At 46.8% G+C, this 23,807-nt stretch overlaps 1 protein-coding gene across 1 annotated transcript in view; it reads left to right on the top strand.

Annotated features, from left to right (window-relative positions):
- Window positions 1–23,534, top strand: part of lrp4 (low density lipoprotein receptor-related protein 4) — a gene marked incomplete at its 3' end in the record, with an annotated part of 91,488 nt that extends 67,954 nt beyond the window's left edge. Inside the window, exons 8-38 of the mRNA XM_079216538.1 lie at window positions 46–171; window positions 964–1,089; window positions 2,106–2,240; window positions 2,622–2,747; window positions 3,135–3,365; window positions 3,720–3,876; window positions 4,514–4,731; window positions 8,983–9,163; window positions 11,008–11,126; window positions 11,798–12,006; window positions 12,198–12,279; window positions 12,387–12,492; window positions 12,584–12,785; window positions 12,908–13,097; window positions 13,920–14,051; window positions 14,537–14,677; window positions 14,777–14,863; window positions 14,962–15,133; window positions 15,303–15,465; window positions 15,729–15,954; window positions 16,901–17,204; window positions 17,415–17,633; window positions 17,732–17,866; window positions 17,985–18,093; window positions 18,464–18,608; window positions 19,673–19,786; window positions 20,319–20,430; window positions 20,836–20,897; window positions 21,396–21,483; window positions 21,594–21,735; window positions 23,193–23,534. Of these exons, the coding sequence (XP_079072664.1) occupies window positions 46–171; window positions 964–1,089; window positions 2,106–2,240; window positions 2,622–2,747; window positions 3,135–3,365; window positions 3,720–3,876; window positions 4,514–4,731; window positions 8,983–9,163; window positions 11,008–11,126; window positions 11,798–12,006; window positions 12,198–12,279; window positions 12,387–12,492; window positions 12,584–12,785; window positions 12,908–13,097; window positions 13,920–14,051; window positions 14,537–14,677; window positions 14,777–14,863; window positions 14,962–15,133; window positions 15,303–15,465; window positions 15,729–15,954; window positions 16,901–17,204; window positions 17,415–17,633; window positions 17,732–17,866; window positions 17,985–18,093; window positions 18,464–18,608; window positions 19,673–19,786; window positions 20,319–20,430; window positions 20,836–20,897; window positions 21,396–21,483; window positions 21,594–21,735; window positions 23,193–23,534 (4,901 nt within the window). The remainder of the gene's footprint in view (window positions 1–45; window positions 172–963; window positions 1,090–2,105; window positions 2,241–2,621; window positions 2,748–3,134; window positions 3,366–3,719; window positions 3,877–4,513; window positions 4,732–8,982; window positions 9,164–11,007; window positions 11,127–11,797; window positions 12,007–12,197; window positions 12,280–12,386; window positions 12,493–12,583; window positions 12,786–12,907; window positions 13,098–13,919; window positions 14,052–14,536; window positions 14,678–14,776; window positions 14,864–14,961; window positions 15,134–15,302; window positions 15,466–15,728; window positions 15,955–16,900; window positions 17,205–17,414; window positions 17,634–17,731; window positions 17,867–17,984; window positions 18,094–18,463; window positions 18,609–19,672; window positions 19,787–20,318; window positions 20,431–20,835; window positions 20,898–21,395; window positions 21,484–21,593; window positions 21,736–23,192) is intronic.
- Window positions 23,535–23,807: the final 273 nt, after the last annotated feature.

The following is a 23,807-nucleotide window of genomic DNA, read 5'->3' as shown; positions in this document are numbered from 1 at the left end:
AATCAATGAATAACGTGTGTGTTTGTGTGTGTGTGTGTCCTGCAGCCACGTCCATGTGCACGGCTGACCAGTTCCGCTGCGGCACCGGACGCTGCGTCCGATTGTCGTGGAGATGCGACGGCGAACCCGACTGCTCCGACCGCAGTGATGAAGAGGGTTGTGAGAAAACTGGTGAGACGGCGGTTGTTGCTGTTATCTTGTTTTCAGGAGCTAAATATAAACCCAGCTTCGATCGCAGCCATGGCAACAGCTCAGAACAGCCCTCTTCTACCCACTACCCCACTTTTTTGTTTTCTTTCTGTTTTCTTCTTTTTTTTTTAAACACAGTAGCTGCCAAACAATAAACTGTTCAGATTTGCCCCCAAAACGCCAACCTGTGGGCAAACTGCAGAAACTGTCTCGTTTATTGTGATTTTTAAATATACAAAGTACAGGCAGCGGGGAGACGAGAGAGATGGAACTGTATCCACCTTCAACCTGGAAAGGAGCTCCAGATCACTTTGCACGATATATTTACAACCATCTCGAGTATTCTTTCTGAAATGTATTTTTTGTTTTTTTTGCACGTCACAGCACTTCTTTCAGTTGGAATGAAACATACAAATCCATGACGTCGTTTCTTTGAGATCACACATCATCATTATCATCATCCGTACATTCCCCTGTAGTACAGCCTGACATGTCTCTGGCTACACTGGAATCTCTATGAGACTTCCAAATAAGAAGTTAATGAACAGTTCCATGTAATGATGGACTGAAGGTGGTCAGCCGTACGTGGAAGGAGAGGTTAGCGTGGAAATAAAAACACGTAGGATCACTTAATGAACGTTGTTTTCTTTTGTAAGTGCAGAGTGGGACATAAAGAGTTGTTGCAATAATCAGACTCTCAAGAAAAAGTGTGGAGACGTTTGTCTCTTGTCTTGCTGCATGCATCATCTTACGTCTCCCCCCTCTCCCCTACAGAGAGTCCGCCTTGTGCTCCCGATCAGTTCCAGTGTGGGAATGGGCGCTGCATCGGCCAGAGGAAGGTGTGTAACGAGGTCAACGACTGCGGAGACGGGACGGACGAACACCCACACCATGACTGCCGTGAGTTAAAACGCTGCACTTTAGATGATACGATCCGGGTCTGGACTGCAGGGTGAAGACGGAACGCGAGGGAGCAATTTAAAAAGATCTATAGCGCGGTGCATGTTGGGGCGTGTCCAACTGCACTTCTGCTAATTAAGGCGGTGCATAATCTGGGCACCAAGTAAGGCACCAGGGGCAAAGGGGTCGTGTTTAGTCTCTTAATTAGTCATAGGTATGTTCTGGACTCGGCATGAATTCAACTGATCAGTGCGTCATCTCCCGTTCCTGTTAACTTCCCTGCACCTGACGTATTGCTATATAAATGGTGACATTGACAAATTGGAGAAGGGAGCAGTTTTCTGCAGTGAAAACATTTTTTTTTAAAGGCTAAATTCCAACAAATATGGAATGAAGAAGAATATTCTCTTAGATCAAAACCAGTTTTTTCTTTTCTCTTAATAATGTCGCCTTCAAATAGAAAACAAACACTTCTTTCGACCAGGTTTTTGTGGTGAATGGCGCCTAAACATCCCTCTCTTTAGGACCAACGCGCCAACATTTGCAACTTGCACAACGTGGGCACTGGACAATGACAACCAGCATGACTATGGCAGTAGCATTGCACGCTGCTTTGCCCCGGTTGTGATATGGAGACTTAAGTCTTAAAGTTCAGCCTCTTTCTTACCCCCTCAGAGCGTGCACAGACTCTGGAATAGCACTTACCGTGAAGACTGTCATAACAATGTCATGAAGACTGACATGAACATTTAACTTATTGATTCCTAATTGAGATTCATTGACAATATTGTGGGGGAGCAGGGGAACACCAAGGTGAGATTTCGGCCTAACGGTGGCATGAGAGGAAAGGTCACTGAAATCATTTAATGAGAACCTGGACTGTATATTTGTACCGACGTCACCGCATTTTGAGGCTCAACCCCACCTGAGTCATGCTTTTTATGATGTGTGGTTGTATTCATACTGAACCATCGCGCTGTGTTTATGTTCCTGTTATGTTTCTGTGCGGCGAGCAGGTGCACGCTCCAGCGAGGGCAACTGTAACCAGAATAATGGAGGCTGTTCCCAGAAGTGTCAGATGCTCAGAGGACTGGTCCAGTGCACCTGTCACACTGGATACCGACTGATGGACGACGGCAAAGCCTGCCAGGGTACCACTCTCTTTCTCTCTATGTGTGTGTGTGTGTGTGTGTGTGTGTGTGTGTGTGTGTGTGTGTGAGCAGTTTGTCCTTATGTCAGCACGATATTTCCCAAAAACTTAAGGTTTGAGCGGAGAGATTGTTGATAAGAGTTTGGCGTATGGACCTGCGTTTTGGATCTTTAACTCAGTTAGATATGATCTTTGTTTCCAGGAGTGTGTTTTGCCAGGTCAAGAAGTTAATTTTGACTTCAAGGGGCGTAACGAAAAGTAGGATGTAGGATGATTACCCTCCAAACGTTGTCTCTAGATTTCCCTGTTAACCCTGCGGGAGTTTGACGCCAACACCTCTCTCCCTCCCCCTCTTGTCTTCTGCCTCTGTGGTCCGTTCCAGATGTGGACGAGTGTGCCGAGGAAGGCTACTGCAGCCAGGGCTGTACCAACACGGAGGGGGGGTTCCAGTGCTGGTGCGTCCAGGGCTACGAGCTCCGACCTGACAAGCGCAGCTGCAAAGCTCTGGGTAGGAAACCACTGTACTCTACTTCAACCTTGACTTGGAGGTTCGACCTCCAATAAAAACACGGCCGCGTAGTCTTTATACTTGCCTCGGCGGTAACTGTATCCGTGCCTCCGCTCCGGGGCCTTTACGCGGAACGAGTGTCTGGACTAGATTTGGATCAGCGAAGGCAGAGTGCAGTTCTGATACAGCAGCCCATTAATCTGCTGCAGACCAGAGTTAAACCCAGGTCAGGACGGTCTGTCTGTCAGGCAGCTGCCACCCCCCCCTAACCTTCACCTCCAGTGAGATTAATGCGCGCTGTTATTAAAAGTGATCAAAGTCGGTCCACGCTCAGACTTAATTTTTCTTTTGGGAAAAAATAAGAACTCACATTGTCTTCCTTTTTAGGTCCAGAGCCTGTGCTGCTGTTCGCCAACCGCATCGACATCCGCCAGGTTTTGCCGCATCGCTCCGAGTACACCCTGCTGCTCAACAACCTGGAGAACGCCATCGCACTGGACTTCCACCACAGCCACGAGCTGGTCTTCTGGTCCGACGTGACACTGGACCGCATCATGAAGGCCAACCTCAACGGCTCCAACGTGGAGGAGGTTGTCTCCACCGGTCTGGAGAGTCCAGGTGTGTACGGCGGCCAATGGGATGCAGGTTTAGATGTAGGACAACACAATGACGGTCGGAAAAAGTGACAAAAACATTGTCGTAAATAAATTTAGTGACGCAGAGAAGATCAATATCAATCTCCTGCCTGTGTGAGTATAAAGCTGGGTTGTTAGCCTAGCTAAACGTAGCATGAAGCTTGGAAGAAGAAGGTAACATCTAGTTCAGTCCAAAGTGTAAAACTCCTAAAGCTCACTTGTAAATGTTAGATGTACGTAAATAAAAATTATTAGAAAAATAAAATATGAGATAAATATACAATAGGTTCATATTCAGACACATTCTAACATTCTAACTTTTTTTTTTGTCCTTTAGGTGGACTGGCCATAGACTGGATCCATGACAAGTTGTACTGGACAGACTCCGGGACGTCCCGTATCGAGGTGGCCAACCTGGACGGGACGCACCGGAAGGTGCTGCTGTGGCAGAACATGGAGAAACCCCGAGCCATCGCGCTGCACCCCATAGAGGGGTACGAATACATACATACATACACACACACACACACACACACACACACACACAAACACAAACTATAATTCATTACAGATGGTTTCAAATGCACACACGCTATATATATATATATATATATATATATATATATATATATATATATATATATATATATATATATATATATATATATATCCCCCTGGATGTGTCCCAGTTGTAGCAGCAGCAGAGCAGGGATTAAAGTTTGGCAGCACAGCAGTGCCCACAGGCAAGCATCTGTGTGGAACAAGTATCTCATGAAAGGGGCAGCAGCTAAGTGTGTTTTCATCACCGTCTTCATATGCTGCAGTGGCAGGAAAGACTTTTAGGTGAAGCCCCTGAGGATTATTTAGCTAGAAAACTCGTTCAGTTTATTCGGTAGCTCATTTGCATGGGATAATTGAAAAATATTTAAAAAAAATACCTCTTCCCTCGAGAGGCCGGTCAGAACAGATGAGTGATGATGAGGAGGACTTGAATGTCGAAGACAGACGAGACTTTTTTTTTTCTTTTTTTTTATAATAACAAACATCTGCTGTGTCTTGAATCCTGACAGCAATCTGTTTAAGTCACGACAACAAGTAGACTAACCTGGATTGTCCCACTTTCCTCCTCAGTAAGATCTACTGGACAGACTGGGGCAACACACCTCGCATCGAGTACTCCAACATGGACGGCTCCAACCGGCGGGTCATCGCCGACACACACCTGTTCTGGCCCAACGGCCTCACCATCGACTACGCCGGCCACCGCATGTACTGGGTGGACGCCAAGCACCACGTTATCGAGCGGGCGGACCTGGACGGACGCAACCGCAAGGCCGTCATCAGCCAAGGTAGACTCCCAACTGATATCGGCCTGTTTTTGGCTCGGGTTGAGTATCAGAAACCAGAAAGTTGGGAGTATCAGAAAGTTGGGAGTTTGTACTCGTAGTACTGGGACATTGTTAAGAAATGTACTGTTCATGTTTTGCAATGGACTGGAGTTGGCGTCTAAATAATGGGGCTAAAACCTCCATAAATTCTCCCACATATCCATATTTTGAACAAAGACACTTGCAGAAGCTTAACTGCAGATATTATTTCAGGTCAACAAGCAGAAAGGACCAGAACGTCTGTAGTAAAGTTGTCAGAAGTCCTTTTCTCACTCACATCTGGCCTTCAGTGGGAAATGTTACAATTGGCTTCGAATCCCGCGACAAATTACTCCGCAGTAGTCACGGGCATTGATCGGCTCCAGCTCAGAACGGCAGTGATGGAAGCATGACACCCGCTCTTCCAGCGCAATGCTGTGTGAAGCGCGATGAAATGAATGTGTGATTAATTAGATCAACAGTTATTATAGGTTATTTATGTAGAAAAAAATACAATTAATAATCTCCTCCAACGCCACTAGAGTCCAGTCAGACAACTTTACCTCTGATCATTGAAAAAAAACATCATTGAAACTTGACAGAAGCAGAAAAGGCGTACTCGTCTACTGGCAATGATAAAGGAGTCAATCCCTTATTTTTAGCAATTTTTTTCCCTTGTTTAAAAAAAAAATTCATACACGCTAATTTGGTGAGGAAAGGGTATTATTGTCAAGGGAGATTATTCGGCACTTGGTTGAGATATTCCAGAAGAAGCATGAAAGAATCGTCGAATTCATGGCTTTTAACGTATTGGAACTCGGCATCAATGAGCAGAATTAGAGTTGATGAAATGTAAACAAACCCAACCATATGTCTGGTGCTTCTCATCGAAGGCCTTGAGGGAGCTGGAGAGATTTGGTGTACGGAGGTTTGGCTGGAGTTCAGATTCTCATTAGTTACCACACACACACACAGAAACACACGCACACAAGGGGATTATATGTATATAGGATGCTGCATGCTGACGCTACTTCATTATACCCTGTGGAGATAATCAATGCCATATTTCTATTAAAGAGCATACGCATGTGCCCACCACTGAAACACACACACACACACACACAGTAAGATGTGTTTCTCAGGTTCTGGCTGATCCTGGGCCCTCCACACTTTTATGTTAAAAAAGTGTGGGAGCAAACCGGCGGTGACCAAGTGTGTTGTAAGAGTGTGAAAGGGGAGAGCGACAGGGCAAATGTTTGGTGTGTGTGTGTTGTGTGTGTGTGTGTGTGTGTGTGTGTGTGTGTCGGTCATCGGCACTGTGAGCTCTCCTTAATGATGTGTGCTCTCAGGATAAAAGCTGTAATTGGCCCTGTCCTTCCTCCACACCCTCTGTTTGCTCAGACAACACCCGGACAAATAGTGTGTGCGTGTGTGTGTGTGTGTGTGTGTGTGTGTGTGTGTGTGTGTGTGTGTGTGTGTGTGTGTGTGTGTGTGTGTGCATAGTTACATTCTGAGGCACTGTGCCCTGGAATGTTAACGAGTATCTATCTCCGTTCACCTCTAGTTTTCTGTGTGTGTTTGCTGGATGTGTGCCAGCTCCTTTGTCATTGGAGACGGGCAGCGGGCGGGTGTCACGGATAACGCCGCTATGGAGTCCGTGCACCTGTACAGTTGGTGTGGGGGGAGGGGGACAGAAAGAGGTGTGTGTGTGTGTGTGTGTGTGTGTGTGCGTGTGCGTGTGTGTGGACCTGGTCATAGAGAACGTCTGCTGGAGGACACAATAGCCTTGTTTACACTTGGTTTTAAAAAGGCATCATGTGTGAAACCAATTTTTGTTTTTGGTGGGAAACTTGAGTAGGAGCATTAGAGATTGGTAGTGCATAAAAAAGAGGAGTGTATGTACATTAAACCATCTGCAACCGTGCTTTCGGATAAAAGATGGCCACTAAACGCGCCCTGTCCTGCGGTCCAGCTGGAGGGTGACGTTGCGCCGTCGATGACCTGCGTGACGGATCCAGGGCGAGGCGTGAAAGTGACTGGGAGGTGCCGCATGTAGGTTAAAGGGGACATCACTGCGAAGGCCGGTGGGACGTTTGATGCCCTGTCGCCCTGCAGCTGCTACTCCAGCTGTCCCGGAAAACACGAGCAGGGGGGCGGGGGGTTGGGGCCGGGGTGAGGAAGGAGGAAGGTGACCGTATCAGAAGCAGGCGCCTCAGAGATGTCGATGGCGCAGAGAGGGGGAGGAAGAGGGTGCACTGTTGTCTCGCCCTCATGTTAGGATAAGATCAGAGAACACACGCAGTCAGTATCACCTCACACACACACACACACACACACACACACACACACACACACACACACACACACACACACACACACACACACCTGGACCTGTCGGAGGAGGAGGAAAGGGAAAATGTACAGACTTGACTGTTTCTCGATTAAAAAAAAAAAAGAAAAAGAAAAATGACTCAACACTTCTTTAAGTGTTCTTTGACCAGACAGTTCCTGATTTAATTAATTAAAGGTGATGTGTATACATTTAACTAACCCTAAATGAGGAAGGGGATTTTTAAAACAAAAAGATATTGAATCAAAAGAAATCAACAATTAAAAGCCTCATGCAACATCCAATTACAATTACATACAATTAAAAGCCTTCAACATACATCATCTCTAAAATCACGCTTATTTCAAAATCTAGCATCTTTGGTAAAGTCTATGTTCTGTGCCCCCCTTTTGTCAGTAAGAGATAACTACAAGATATTTATTATAATTATAAGATGCAAACGGGACAAAACCCGCCAACCCGTGCAGAGCTCCTCGCGTCCTTCAAAATCCAAATCGGTTTCCTCCAGAAGTCTGTGACGTCCCCGTTTCAACAGACGGGATGTGTCTATGTACTGGGCTGGGGGCATTTCAGGGTTGAAAAAAAATCCATGTCTTTGGCGTCTCTGGTCAAAAACAAACCGCTCCGAGTTCATAACGAAGCTTCGAGGGTTATTGGGGAAACATTTTCGGGAAGCCAACAGAGGTCAAATTCCTTCTTTCATCTGCACTGATGCCAGCGCAGACCAAAGAGGCACTAAGAAACTATATATTGTTGCTCATGAAACACATCAAAAGATTACAACTTTTTGTCTCGTTGAGCAATCAAACGCGCACGCACACAATCACCCTGATCCTCGTGACTCATTATCATTCTGGTCTCTCACAGTTTCATCCATTTACCACTTGACATTTATGCTGCGCTGTAAAACACTGTCATTAAATGAACACCGCTGCTTTTAAAAAGCCCGTAGCCCAGCACACCCGCTGCTTCTCCACCACCACCTCCTCCTGCACCATGGCCCTGTGCAGGACGCTCATTTTGGCGAGTGTGTGTGTGGGTGGGGGGGGGGTTCACCCTCAGCAGATGTTCCCAATGTGGAGACAAATCTGCGAGGGGTTCCCTGTTGCACATGCTAGTATTTAGGCCTGGGGCTCTGCTCATATGGGCGGTGAGAGCTGATACTTTTGGGCACAAGTGAAGGATTTGTGCGAAGGGCGAAAGTAGTCGGATCCCCAGTCTAGAGCTCCCAGTACGAGCAACACGTTTTTTCCCTGTTCTTCTTACTGCTTTGAAGTGTGTGTGTGTGGGGTGGAGGGCGCAAATTACATCAGCTAGACTTTTCCAACTTTAAAACTTATTTTAGGAGATGTTTTTTTTGGTGGGTGGGGATTAGAGCACACACACACACACACACACACACACACACACACACACACACACACACACACACACACACACACACAGTATAGAAATCTTGTAATGGGGAGAGATTCTGGGACACATTTCTGTCGTTTAGATAAAAAATCGGCCACTAAAATGATTCAAATCTACAAAGTAAATCAAATGTAAGTGCAGTCTGAGACTAGTCTGTTGTCTTTAATGTCTTTTTAAAAAATATTTCTTATATATATTTCTTGTAATATATCTTGTTTATTTGTCTATAATATGTCTATAATATATGTACGACGAGAGCAACATGTAGCCAGAGTCACATTCCATGTATGTATACACAGGGTTTCATAATTCTTTTTTTTCTGTTTACTATAAAGTGTCAAGCCTTTTGACAAGTTATGGCTCATTGTGTCATGAAAGATGTCGTTGGCCTGGTTTTATTGCACACCTCACACCTTGCTCTCGCTCTCTCTCTCTCTCTCTCTCTCTCTCTCTCTCTCTCTTTCTAGGCCTGCCCCACCCGTTTGCCATCACCGTGTTTGAGGACAGCCTCTACTGGACTGACTGGCACACCAAGAGCATCAACAGCGCCAACAAGTTCACCGGCAAGAACCAGGAGATCATTCGCAACAAGCTGCACTTCCCCATGGACATCCACACCCTGCACCCGCAGAGGCAGCCCGCAGGTCGGTGCATGGGAAGCTGCCTTTTTAAGTCCCAAGTCCAAGTCAAACCTCCCCTTAGATGCCCTCAGTAATTAGCGGTGCACTCCTACTTTTCTTTTTTCCTCTGTGGGAGGATCGGAGGACAGACGGAGCGAAACAAAGTCTTTGAAGCCAGTTTAGATTTAGTCTTTTAGATGTTTTATCAAAGGCTGTATTGTTGTTGTTGATGATGATATATGTCATTGTTATCAAATGACAAACAGAGGCAAGACACAGCAGAAGTCTATAATGATGATGGAATATATCAGGTCTGAGTCGGGCCTTTCTGTGTGGTGTGTATACGTTCTCCCCCGTATTACCGGCATGCAAACGTGGTGTGACTGGAGCGTAAAATAGCGTAAAATAAATATGCCAAATCCCCCTAAAAATGCAGATCGTAAAAAAAAAATCGGATTTCCTTAACGGATCGGTCGCGGTTCGGCTTTCCCGACGAGACTCGATGACCCGCCAACGGCCGAACAAAGAAGAAGTTTTGTTCTGCGTAACAGTTGAAGTCTGATTGATGTCACATTAAGTGGCAGAGGAATGTTTGAGGTTCTCGAGGTTTCCGATGAATGGACTTTGATGTTTGTGCCTTTTTTGAAGTTTCATAAAAAGCATTAACAATAACGTACCACACACAGTACGGACAAAGCGGCTCTGCAGAGATATTATACGGAACATAACTTCAGCTGGAGTTGAAAGCAACAGAAAACCGGTGGCCACTATACGGCCACTTGTTCACCCACGTCTCTTCAGATCTATCTGTCATCGTGTGTTTTTTTTTTGTTGTTGTTTTTTGGGAAAGTTGTGGGTGAGAACAATGGATCTATTTTTCCTCAGCCATGGAATATAGCAACCTTCTTTCACGGAAGCGGAGACTTTTCCCCAGATCCAGAGACGAGGGAATGATTTGCTGCTCTCTGTGTCAGACCCCGGGGTGAACTGGCCGGTTGAGGCGTTTTCATTAGCAGCATGGCGCCGAAGGCTTCTTGTGTTCTTTTCTCACGCGCCGTGTTTAACTTGAGTTCTGGCCAAGGGGGGAAAGTTTTGGTTATCACGCTGATAGAGCGGGTCGAACAGTCGGACAAATATACACGGCCGTGTCGACAGGAAGACGCCGGGCACTATTCCTTCTGTTCCGTAGACTCAGCGGGTCATGTGAGGTCGCGTGTGAGCAGAAAAACAAAAGCCCTGCATCAATTGAACACAGCAAAGATCCTTCGGGCCTCGAGTGAACGGAACACAAAAAACCCTGCTGTCCCAGTGTGGTTTCATTATATTTTTAGAAGAGAGAATAGATTCTACAAATGTGTGGCATCAAACAATGTGCTTTTTCTTCTTTTATTTTTTATTTTTCTGCTTGCTTGGCAAAAGTTAGATGACAAGAACGACAGACAATAATTTAAAATGTCACAAAGTTGCCTGCAGATTCTTCCTTGCTTCCATCTTCATTTAAAAAGGAAAAAAGAGCAATTGGGCCCTTGGCTGAGTCCCGCCCCTAGACCCTAGACTGGCCAATCGCGGCATGGCACCAGCTGTGTGCTGCAGGGACGACGTTATTTTTGTATCCCCTGAAAGTCAGCATCGCACGGGTTTCCTCCACAAAAAGCCTTTTTCCCTTTTGAACTGTTATTCATTAGCTTGTTACAAGACGTTCCTCACAATATTAATTGGACACCGTGGCCCCTTGTATGAACTGGGCACCGCTGTAAAAAACAACAATCACCACTTGACACACAGTCCAGAGGGAGACAAGGGGGGAATGTGGAGAGTGCGTAAAGCGTCACGTTCTGAGCTGCGTGCCTCCGTCTCTCCCGCAGGTGGCAGGAACCGCTGCGGCGCCAACAACGGAGGCTGCAGCCACCTGTGTCTCCCCAGCAACAAGACGCACACCTGCGCCTGTCCCACCGGCTTCAAGAAGGTGGACCACTCCAACTGTGCCAACGGTGAGCGCCTCAACATCTAGATCACTATTTTTTTTGTGTCGTAATTGAGTGGATGTGATATCTTTTACGTCTTTATTTATGATACAATAAATGCCAACGACCATCATTTTTAAGCCAATCTGGCAATTCATATATTAATTACAATGCAATTTGTTTATAAGGTTTTTACTGATAACAAGACATCCGCAATCATATTTGTGTCCTGGGAGTTGAATTTATTATTGTATTCATCTCTGGTCTTCTGCCAGAGAGGTCGCTATCTTTAATGGGGCATAAATAATCAAAAAAGTTTAAAGTTTAAAAGACAAATCCTCAGCAGCGGTTAAATAGATTGATTTAACAGTCCTATAGTGTCACTGTCAAAGGTTGTACTGTGTGCTGAGGATAACGAGACGGTTCGGTGCAGCTAAAGAAGTGCTGAACTAAAGTGTTTAACGAACCCTTTTCTTTAGTTATTTTTTACATTTACACACCTTGTAGTCATAGAAACACCTGCATTTTCTCATCTCTACGGTCGATACTTATGTGAGAGAAAGGGTCACGCCTCATGATATTAATCAGTCAGTTTGGTTGCTCGTTGTCTGTGTGTCAGTGCTGTTTTGCTGTGTTCACTGTTGACCCCCCACTGTTAAACCTAGAAGACTGACAGAAGACCTTTGGTCTTTAATCAGGTCTTGACAAGTTCCTGCTTTTTGCCCGAAGGACGGACATCCGACGAGTCAGCTTCGACACAGAGGACATGTCCGACGACGTCATTCCTCTGGCCGACGTGCGCAACGCCGTGGCGCTGGACTGGGACGCCAAAGACGGCTACATCTACTGGACGGACGTCACCACCGACTCCATCAACAGGGCGCTGTGGAACGGCACCAAGCAGGAGGTCAGTGGACGCCGACATTGCATCATTTTTGACCATCACATCAGCAGAGACGGGGGCGAGTGAAGGGAGGGGGGGGCGACTGCTGCAGCATTTACGTTTATGCAATACTGCCATCTACTGGCGCTGGTGTGGTAATGCAGGTTGAGAACTAGTACAAGTATTTATATCTTTTGTTGTCCCTGTCTCTCCAGGTGGTGGTGGACACCAGTCTGGAAAGCCCAGCAGGTCTGGCGATTGACTGGCTGACTAACAAGCTCTACTGGACCGACGCTGGTAAGCGGCTCTTATTTCACACATTGTCGAGTACAATCACCTGAAATGAAGCCGTGCGCGCTCTTGGGTGTCAATCGTTCACGTCGTGCCCCTTTGGGTTTCCTCAGGCACTGATCGCATCGAGGTTTCTAATGCCGACGGGAGCATGCGGACCGTCCTCATCTGGGAGAACCTGGACCGGCCCAGGGACATCGTCGTCGACCCGATCGGAGGGTGAGCTGATCGAGACGGTCGAGCGGCATGAACCTGAACTTCACATTGCGCCCTCGGTCTTCCTCACTCGTGTCATCATGTCTTTATATAGTTTCATGTACTGGACCGACTGGGGTGCCAACCCGAAGATCGAGCGCGCCGGAATGGACGCCTCCAGTCGCATCGTCATCATCTCATCCAACCTGACGTGGCCCAACGGGCTCGCCATCGACTACGAGACCAAGCGCCTGTACTGGGCCGACGCCGGGATGAAGACGATCGAATTTGGCAACTTTGATGGATCCGACCGACAGGTAAAAGGGTGTTTTTATGACGTCACGCAGTCTTTTTTTAACCTTTTTTTTTTGCTTTTGAGCTTATCTGTTCATTTAGCAATCCGCCCTAAACTTCCTTCCTCTCCTGTTTTCGCCGACAGGTTCTGATTGGCAGCCAGCTGCCCCACCCCTTCGGCCTGACCGTGCACGAGGACAAGCTGTACTGGACGGACTGGCAGTCCAAGAGCATCCAGAGCGCCGACAAGCTCACCGGCTTGGGGCGACGCACGCTCGCCGAAAACCTGGAGAACCTCATGGACATTCACATGTTCCACCGACACCGAGAGACAGGTCTGTGTGCGCCCCGGTACCTTTCTGACGCCCATGTCTGTAATGCGTTATTAACATATTTATAATGCGTTATTACATGCTTATAGCACTAGATAATTATAGTTATAGGCACTCGTACAAATTATAAACAATAATTACAATACATTATAAAGCATTTTATTATGACTAATAGGGTAAAGTATCATAATATTTTCATAATTGCTGTTAAATGCTCCTTTAAGTTAAAATATTTTTTCATTAAATCTATTCAGGAGCAACGCATACAACTTAACAATATAATGAACTTACCAATGACCACTGAGAGTAACTTATAATCACATTAAATGCATTATAAATACAATTTAATCTTATGGGAAGTATAGTGCTTATTATGCGTTATAATTATTTTATAAAACAAGAGTCTACAAATCTCCAAATGGGGTACGTGTCGATACACTTGACGGGTCCTGTTGGATTTGTGTGGTCTCTTGTTGCAAAGAAGAAGAAAAAAACGTTCTACTTTTCCGATATTTGCCGCCTTTTCTCTGAGCTCAGATCCCGTGTGTCTGCTGACGCTGAGAGGATTACAGGTAAACTGAACCCGGCTCGCTGGCCGAGAGGGGCCGAGAGCCTCAGGGGGCTCATTCCAAAGTGAAAACCTCACTGATCTCACTGATGTGCGGGGCTTTCCCTTTCCCCACGTTCCCTGAAGGGAAGCTGCGTGTTTCTTTGTTTGCCATTTCTCTTATTCCACCTTTTTTTTCCAACCCCTTCGCCCCTTATCCAACCAAGAAAGTAGGACGGTGTGTGAGCCGAGTTGCTTTTGTGTGTCTGCCTGTGTAGTGCGTAACCCGTGTGTGGTGAATAACGGGGGCTGCAGCCACCTCTGCCTCCTGGCTCCTGCTCCCAAAGCCTCCAGCTGTGCCTGTCCCACCGGGATCAACCTGCAGACGGATGGAAAGACCTGCACGCCTGGTACGAAAATAATCCAGTTATTATTGTTTTATTGTACACCCACGTTTTGTGGTACAAACGGTAACCGGTTGTTGCCAATGCAAAGGATTTTTACGGTGCAGATTAACCAAAAATACATATACATGGAGATATAGGCGAATAAACGCCACTTTTTCTTGTTGACCTCCATTATCTTATAAATCAAATACAATTCAAATGTATTTAGGAATAAATTATAAATCTTAAGGAAATATAAAGGAAAGGAAAACAACAGCAATGACAAAATCCTTGGAAAATATATTTTACAAGCCGTGAAAGGTTCAAAGGGTTAAAGTCAAAACGTTTGCTTCCGGGAAGGCAAAAGCATGTCAGCCCCTTTTGTATTGTGACTGGAGTCCGCTTTGATGTGTGATGTGTGATGTGTGTGTGTGTGTGTGTGTGTGTGTGTGTGTGTGTGTGTGTGTGTGTGTGTGTGTGTGTGTGTGTGTGTGTGTGTGTGTGTGCAGGGATGAGCAGCTTCCTTGTCTTTGCTCGGAGGACGGACATCCGGATGGTTTCCCTGGACATCCCCTACTTCGCCGATGTGGTTCTGGCCGTCAATAGCTCCATGAAAAACACCATCGCCATCGGGGTCGACCCCAAAGAAGGTTTGTGTGCCTTCTCTGAGTTTCATAATGCCTTTTTTTTTTTTTAGAATAGTGATGCAGAAATGGAATCCTTACGTGTGTTTGTGGCGCCTCCTGCAGGAAAAGTCTATTGGTCCGACAGTACGCTGAAGAAAATCAGCAGATCCGACATCAACGGAAAAGGGCAAGAGGAAATCGTATCTACAGGTGAGGCGGATGGTTCACATGCTCGATGCCGTTTAGCTCCGCCCTGTCAGAACGCCACGACTCCATCTCCGCCTCTCTCTCTCTCTCTGTCTCTGCAGGGTTGGTGACGACGGACGGCCTGGCGGTGGACGCCGTGGGCAGGAAGATCTACTGGACGGATACGGGCACCAACCGCATCGAGGTGGCCAACCTGGACGGGTCGATGAGGAAAGTTCTCGTCTGGCAAAACCTGGACAGCCCTCGAGCCATCGCCCTCTACAACGAGATGGGGTGAGGCTGCGACAGTGTGATGGCTTATTAAAGAAATACAATATTTTCAGCGCATTGGGCTCAAAACCTGCGGTTACACTGTCAAAGATGAAACTACATCTCACAGCCTGCTTTCAGTCTCCTCGTGCCTTCTGACCTTTTAACCTTGTTTTGCTCCTTTCCTCTCTAGCTACATGTACTGGTCGGACTGGGGGGAGCACGCCAAGCTGGAGCGCTCGGCGATGGACGGTACCGACCGCGTGGTTCTCATCAGCAACAACCTGGGCTGGCCCAACGGCCTGGCCATCGACACGGCCGGCTCGCAGTTGCTGTGGGCCGACGCGCACACTGAGGTCAGCCGCTCATGCATGGACTCCCACCTCACGAGTCATAAGTTGTATCAGGAGAAAAAGCCTTGGTTCTTGTAATAATGTATATTCGTGTGGCACTTTTTAAACAGAGAAAAACCCAATATAGTGAATGCACATCATGAAGATGTCCCAAGTGAATTAAAAACAGAAAAGATAACCAACGTCTTTAGAGTTGAGTACAGCTCAAATTCACTAGAAAGTAAACGTGGAGTCACGGTGATAATCCCTCTCATCTCTTCTTCCAGCGCATCGAGGCGGCCGACCTGAACGGGCAGAACCGCCACACCTTGGTGACGCCGGTCCAGCACCCGTACGGCCTGACCCTGCTGGGGCCCCACATCTACTGGACCGACTGGCAGAGCCGCAGCATCCAGCGGGCTGACAAGAACTCCGGAACCAACACCATCACGGTGCGAGCCAACCTGCCGGGCTTGATGGACATCCAGGCTGTGGACAGGGAGAGGCCACTGGGTGAGTCTGAGGACTCATAAACTATAGTTTATAGTATGAACGACAGAATATTTGTGTGAGAAAAAAAGCTTAACAATTGTCATTGGACCCAAACGGCAATTAGTTCACACAAGGCATGTTTCTCGACAATGAACAAACATAGTCAAATATAAATTATCGGGTCTTGCATGTCGTCGATTGATCATCGTAGAAAAGAAAAGAAAACTCCTGTTTTAAACATGGTTGTTAAAAGACATTTTTAATTACGCACACTTGGGGGACTGATTGAAAGCACTTTTTTTTCATTAACAGTATTATTATTTAACCTACCAAATCAAAATCGGCTACATATCATGATTTATTTGGAGAAAACATTCAGCCCCCCCCATATAGCCCAAATAGAATGATCTTGTTTTCCACCATTTTTCCTCCAATCAGGCTCCTTAGCTCTAATCTCAGTCGACTTTTATGGGGTCACTCCTAGTTCACACGTAATTGTGTGACTGCTATTAATAAATATATGAAATAGCCCTGCTGCCTCATGGGGGGGAAAAAAGTCCTTCCATCTATTTATACTGCTCATTTCATTAATTTCCACCTCCTTGTCAATATCTCATGACCTGCTTCACACGATGCATTTGGTTTGCAGTTTCACAGCTGATCAAACAGCTGCCTTTGTCACACCCTCTGCAGCAATTATTGTGGTTCTTCTGGATTTATTTTTTAATGTTTTGCTCCATCTCTATTTTTGGTATCCTTACTCGATGATTTTAAAAATAGCTGATTGTGTTATGAGTAGCTCTCCAGGCGATTGACAAGTAATTAAACGTTGCCAAGAAGCAGGAAGACATCGCTGTGTAGCGCAGACAGATTCCCGCGTGGCGAAGCCGCCTTATTTTAGTTTTTATCTTCAGTGCACCTGCGTCTCCCTAGCGTGACGCCCTTTTTTTCTCTCCGGCCTCCTCAGGTTTCAACAAGTGCGGGCGGAAGAACGGGGGCTGCACCCACCTGTGCCTGCCCCGTCCCAACGACACGTCCTGCGCCTGTCCCACCGGCATCCTGCTCAAGGGGGACGGCAGGTCGTGCGACGACTCGCCGGAGTCCTTCCTGCTCTTCTCCAACCGCGTCAGCGTGCGCAGGATCTCCCTCGACACCGACGACCACACCGACGTGCACGTGCACGTGCCCGAGCTGCACAACGTCATCTCGCTGGACTACGACAGCGTGGACGCGAAGCTTTACTACACCGACGTCACCCTGGATGTCATACGGTGTGAACGTAGACTACTCCCCTGCCACTCATCTAGAGATTTAGAAAATAGATTCGATCTGGATCTAGTTTGCCTTTCTGTTATTGTTGCTTTGCAAACATTATAGTTTGTTCAATTTAGAGAAAAACACATAGTAAGACCGAGAGAGTTTGAGAGATTATATGATCCGTATTATTTGACATATAACGTCCACACTGCTGCGTTCTGTAGGCGCTCGAACCTAGACGGCAGCGGCATGGAGACAGTGATCAGCCAGGGCCTGAAGACCACGGATGGGTTGGCTGTCGACTGGGTGTCCCGGAACATGTACTGGACCGACACGGGGCGCAACACCATCGAGGTGGCCCGCCTGGATGGAACGAGCCGCAAAGTCCTGGTCAACAACAGCTTGGACGAACCCCGAGCCATCGCAGTGTTCCCGAGCAAAGGGTACGAGAGGGGGGGCCGAATTAAAAACACGTGGGTTATGAGCTTGTTTTAGTTTGGGCATTTTTTTTTTCAACTTTGCCCTGGCCTCGTCTCTGCAGGTACCTGTTCTGGACCGACTGGGGTCACATTGCGAAGATCGAGCGGTCTCACCTGGACGGCTCGGACCGAAAGGTTCTGATCAACACCGACCTGGGTTGGCCAAACGGTCTCACGCTGGACTACGACACAAGAAGGTCAGAGAGGGATGGAGCGGCCTGTCTGGCTGTTTTTAGCACACGGGAGCCTTCTTGCAGCGAGTTTGGACTCGTTTGCTTTGACAGTGTCGGTAAAATCTGCGATTGTTGTCTGCAGGATCTTCTGGGTGGACGCTCACCTGGACAGGATCGAGAGTTCGGACCTGAACGGGAAACTGCGGCAGGTGCTCGTCAGCCCGGTGTCCCACCCGTTCGCCCTCACGCAGGTACCCCGCCCGCCCCTCAACCCTCCTCACCTTCAGCTGTCAATCACTGGGCTGACCCCTCCTCCTGGCTGCCTCCTCCACTCACCTGCTCTCTCTCACTCTTCGGCTCACCGTGTGACACCTCCCCCCGTCCTCCACTGGTCGCCTCTCCGTCCTCCGTCCTCATGCTGAACCCCATTCGACTTAACCATTTCTTCTACTTCTCTTCCACTCTGACCCTCATTTTTCTTCCTCCTCTCCCCCTCCCCCTTTTCTTCCCCCCATCCCCCTTCTCCTTGTCTGTGTTTTTCCTCTCCTCTCTTCTTCTTCCTCGTTTCCCCAGTTGAAGCCGGTGTCCTCCCCTCTAACCCCTTTCTCCCGACTCTCGCAGCAAGACCGCTGGGTCTACTGGACGGACTGGCAGACTAAGTCCATCCAGCGGGTGGACAAACACACCGGCCGTAACAAGGAAACGGTCCTGGCCAACGTGGAGGGCCTCATGGACATTATAGTGGTATCGCCTCACAGGCAGACAGGTGAGTCGGCTCGACATGGGAGACACCAAAGACCACGTTTATCCGCGAGGACGCTGACAAAAGTGTTCGGGTGGTAAAGCGCTGCAGTGGCAGCAGAGGCGGATACCAAAATAACACATACCCAAGTTGAAAATGGATTTAAAGAGTAATTTAACTCAAATTATACTGTTTTGATCGAAAATATTCATATTCAGTCATTTTTGTAATCCTTTTTTTTATGCTGAACTTATTTCCACGAAACATACAAGCACACATCTCTGTTTGGTGCTTGTTGTGTGATTCTTTGTGGAGGGGAAAACAGTTTTCCAGATCTGTTGATGAAATCAACAGTCGGTTCAGTCACTCTCTGCTTTGTGGGTAAAAGGATTGGTCTGTCAGTATGACCACGACGGATCAGCATGAGTGGAAACTGTTGTCTACTTTGCTAGATTGCACAAGCATCAGATGCTTGTGACCCCTCCACAGTGTGTTTTCAGTTCTATAAAGTTAATTGTCGACCCTCGCCAAAAAGCCAAACTCAAACCTTCAACCCGATACGGTCTGTGGTAATAACGGGACGTTTACATAACAACTCCACAAGCGAAACCCCTTGAAAATGGACATCAGATTTAATCGGCAACTCTCATCGAAAGAAAAATGAACCGAATATAATTTGTGAGGTTAATTTAGGTTACTTTATTTGTACCCGTAGGTAGACTTGGTTTGCAGTAGAAAGCGAGGCATCCATCTCGATACACATTACAACAACACAGACAACAAGACAAACATGATGATAAACGTACCCAAAGCTACAGATCAGTCCGCTGTTATAAAGTGATGGCTGCTGGAACAAAGCTGTTTTCTAACACTTGGTACTAAATACCTCCGTCTAGAAGGGAGAAGCTGAAACTCCCTGTGCAAAGTGTGGGAGTCGTCTTTTTAAAATGGAGCCGGTTAACCGTTGTAACTGTCTGTTGTGCAGGGACTCTGGGCTAAGCTGTGACTCACCAATCAGCCTGCTACACCATTTGTTGTCTCCCTGTGGGGAAAAAAGAGTTGTGAACGTCCCCTCCCCTCTCACTTAGGTACCAACCTCTGTGGGGTAAACAACGGCGGCTGCACTCACCTCTGCTTCGCCAAGACCAACAGCTTTGTGTGCGCCTGCCCCGACGAACCGGACGGGCGGCCCTGCTCCACCAGTGAGTGACCTCTGGGGTCATGCCGTGTTTTTTTAGAATGAAACTCTATGCAGAGAAGAACTTTTCATAGTAGAATGATTGCGTTTTAGGGAGCCCTGAGACGCAAGTACTACATTGTTTTCTCTCCTGTGATTTTCACTTCAGAACAAGTGATAAACATGTTTTGCCAGCATCATTTTGAAATGTAATTATATATTTTGTACTTATTTTTGTCAGGATTCATTGCTTTTACATGTTTGTTGTAATTAAGAAGACAACAAAAATGAAAAAATGTGGGGGGAAAAATGTATTCTGCAAAACCTTTTCTTTATGTTTGTCATAAACACAGCAGAGAAAAAATATTTAGAAAAATTGATCACCAGAATACAACCTTACGTACATAGCTAATAGTGATGATATATATCTTTTTTTTTGCTATTTATTCTCACTTGCCTCTTAGGACTTCCGTATTTATCCTAATCCCAATTTAAAAAAAATAAACATTTCCAACAACATAGCACACTCAGGTTTCTGCTCTGCGCGTGTTCATCAGTTTCAGGTTACATCCCCACGTCTCCTGCCAGAGGGACCAGCAGCACTCCGGTCCCCAATAAGCTCCCCAAAGCTCCAACAGACACTCCGCACGGAGGAGCCTCAGCGGTCAAGTATGTCCGCTTGTCCCGTTCTTAAACAGGAAAGCTCCTTCTTGAAGTGATTTGTGATACAACAACGTAACCCTATAAACATACCTGGTATATTACTTTCACATTATCCCACATGTGGGATTCAAATCGCAGCCGGATTTTCTGTTTTGAGTACTTATTTTTGGACTGTTTTATAAGAAATAGCAATAATTGGAGATATTAAGTTGCTCGTCCTCGCTCAAAATTTTTTATATTGAATGCTCTGAAGCCTTGTTACTGAGGCTGGAGTGTTTTCTAACCCCACATAGGAGTTTTATGTAGTTTTCATCTTTTTCAATCTGCAGGAATAAGACAGAGGCGGTTCCAGCTGATCTATGGCTATATTAAGTACCTTTCTCATGCTGGCTTTCTGTCTTGTTTTTACAGCTGCACTGACAAGAACCTAAACGTGGAAGGCTGCTTGAGCAACGTGGTGACGGCTCCTCACGGTCAGTACATCAGACGGTTCTCTCCGCCTCCGTTTGTCTTAAAGGGACGTAGTCACTTTTTATTTTCTGAAAACCTGTGATATACTTGAATTGGCTCAAATATTACAGACGTGCCTGAAAAACAAACATGGACGCCCGAGTCTGTCATCAAAGTTATTATATGCAGATGAAGTGATGTAATAAAACTTCATAGTTATATATGGCACAATCAATATGGTCATTTTATATTGCTATATTTACAAAATGCGCAGTATATTTAACCCTCACAGGGACAACTCTGCAGTCACATAACTGTCATTGTTTGAGAACGTAGTTCATTCAGTGTGGAGCTTCTGATGACGTACATAAGCTCGGCTAAACACTGAGAACTATTCCTGTACTCAAGACAACGAACAACTGCATATTCCAAAAAATAGCCTATGATGTTCCTTTAATAATAAGCAAACTGGATTTTCACTGTGACCACTGTGTCTGTAACATTTGCGCCACCTGTTGCAGGGGAAGGACTTCATATCAGCTATGTGATCGGCGGAGTTCTGACCATCCTGGCTATTCTGATCCTCATCGCCGCCTTGATTATTTACAGGTCGGTCCTCTCAATGCTCTCACTCTTGAACACACGGTGTATAGTTCTGTACATTTGACACACAGCGGACAGTTTGACTCATCGAGCCGTGTGCTGCTCTCTTCCGACAGGCATAAAAAGTCGAAGTTCGCCGACCCGGGAGTGAGCAACCTGACCTACAGTAACCCCTCGTATCGGACGTCCACACAAGAGGTGAAGATCGAGGCGTCGCAAAAGCCTCCAATATACAACCAGCTTCGATATAAGAAAGAGGTAACGAAGGAAGTGAAAACAACAGACGTTATTTCATTCATTTTTGTTTAATATATCAATGGATTCAAGGTGAATCCATGTCGATTCCATAGGATGGTCTCAGACTATGGAGGCGTACGGTGGGTAACCGGTTTGATTGTGTTGAAATATTGCAACATGTGACACAAGCAGGTTGCCGACGGCGGCGCTCATCTTTTCTCTCCCCCTCTCTCTGTCTCTCTCCTCACTGCAGCTCTCTCATCCCTACAACTCCCTCTCTCCCTTTATCTTTTGACCCACTTGTCCCGCGGAGAGGTAGTTGCACAGCATGAAGGAGTGGCGTCCTCGTTTGCTTCTTTTGTTTTCCCTCCCTCCCTCTGTCTTTCACTGCATCCCGCTATCCAAAGTAACAATGCATCTGGTTGGTCCAGCGTCAGCGCTCTGCGATCGGTAGCACGTCCGGGTTTTTCTGTTTTTCTGAGTGTACGGATACATTTGTCAAAGGTCCGTTCTACAGAGAAGACGATGACTAAAGGATGTCCGCTTTTAGTTTTATTCATCACTGTTAGCTATGTACATAAGGTCTGTTTTACTGCATCCCATCGCACCAGCTGTTCCTTTGACATACTGGAAACTTTCCGGCTGCTTGAAGGCGGTTTCGTCAAAAAGCAGCTGCTTCTGGTGGTTTAACTCCAGTTTCAACAGGTGCGCCGCGCCCACTGTAGATGAAGAGACACGGTTTCAAATGATTCTTGCTACGACAGGCGCAGAGTAAATTGTCCGCGGGTGTCGTACACACACACACTCAACTGTTTTTGTGCCGTAAAAGCAATCCAGTAGATTTCACTCCAGATTAGGTTCACGCTTTAGTGGTTTCACGCCTCCGAGTCGTTACGTTTCGGGTAGCCTGTCCGTCCGGCACATTCTCGTGAACGCGATAAATCTCCAGGAATATCCTAAAGGGATTTTCTTTTTTTTTTATTCTGCAAAAAGGTCCAATTGCACCAAATATTGAGCTGATTAGAATTATTAGAAGATTAGAAGAACCGCAAGGCATGAATTCTAGTTGCTGCCAATGATAATTAGACAGCACCGTAATCTGAAAATGAGAAACTAACTCCAGAGGAAAGTACAGCATTACTAAACGAAGCCAGTTCGCTGTGCATGGGTTGTGTTTGAAGGCGACATCTTGTTCTGGAGTGTTGTGCTGCTGATTAACCCCTTGAAGGGAAATCCACCTGTTAATATGTTGGACTTTTTAAAGCGTTGCAGAAATGTAACCTCTAGTTATTCTTTAAGGGGGAGGGGTTTTATGGTAAAGGAAGGAAGAGTGAAATAAATGACCATAAAACAACAATTGACTCATAGAAAGGGTTACGTTTAACATATGAGTACCTGAAGGTGGATATCCCTTTTTTTTAAACCGCTCCAACGGCAGCCATCGCCCCAAACTAACTAATCCGTCTCTCGTTGTCCAGGGGGGAGTGGACGGAGGCTACACCAAGGAGAAGATCCGCATCGTGGAGGGCGTGTGCCTGCTGTCCAACGAGGAGCTTTACTGGGACGACCTGAAACAGATCAAGCCATCCCGGGTCGGCCTGCACACCTGCATGCGCACGGACACCGTGTCCCTGCAGACCAGCAGCGCCTCGCTGGACGACGGCGAGACGGAGCAGCTCCTGCAGGAGGAGGCGTCCGAATGCTCCTCCATCGCCACCCTGACCCCCTCGGCCATCACTCCTCAGCGCCACGCCCAGCACAGCCTGCCCGACACCGGCTGGGCCTCCACGCGCAAGCCCTCCACCGAGAGCGAGGTGTGAAGGAGGCCCCCCACCCATTCTCGCCCTCCACGCATCGCCTCAACCTCCATTACCTAATACACACATACGCACACCTGTATTTATAGCTGGTACAAACACACAAAGATAATAATAAAAAGGTACAAACATTTGCATTGGTAGGAACGGTACAAATGAACCTGGTTAGACACAAATAAGCTCCCATAAACACAACTCCTGTTTCTGAAACTGGGGCTCCGTCCTACTTGTGCGCACACACACACACACTCACTCTCACACACTCACACACACACA

The sequence above is a fragment of the Taurulus bubalis genome (assembly GCF_910589615.1).
Source record: "Taurulus bubalis genome assembly, chromosome: 4".
NCBI classification, from domain to species: Eukaryota; Metazoa; Chordata; class Actinopteri; order Perciformes; family Cottidae; genus Taurulus; species Taurulus bubalis.
Note: the sequence above shows the minus strand (reverse complement) of the source record. Positions and strands in the feature narration are given on the sequence as shown.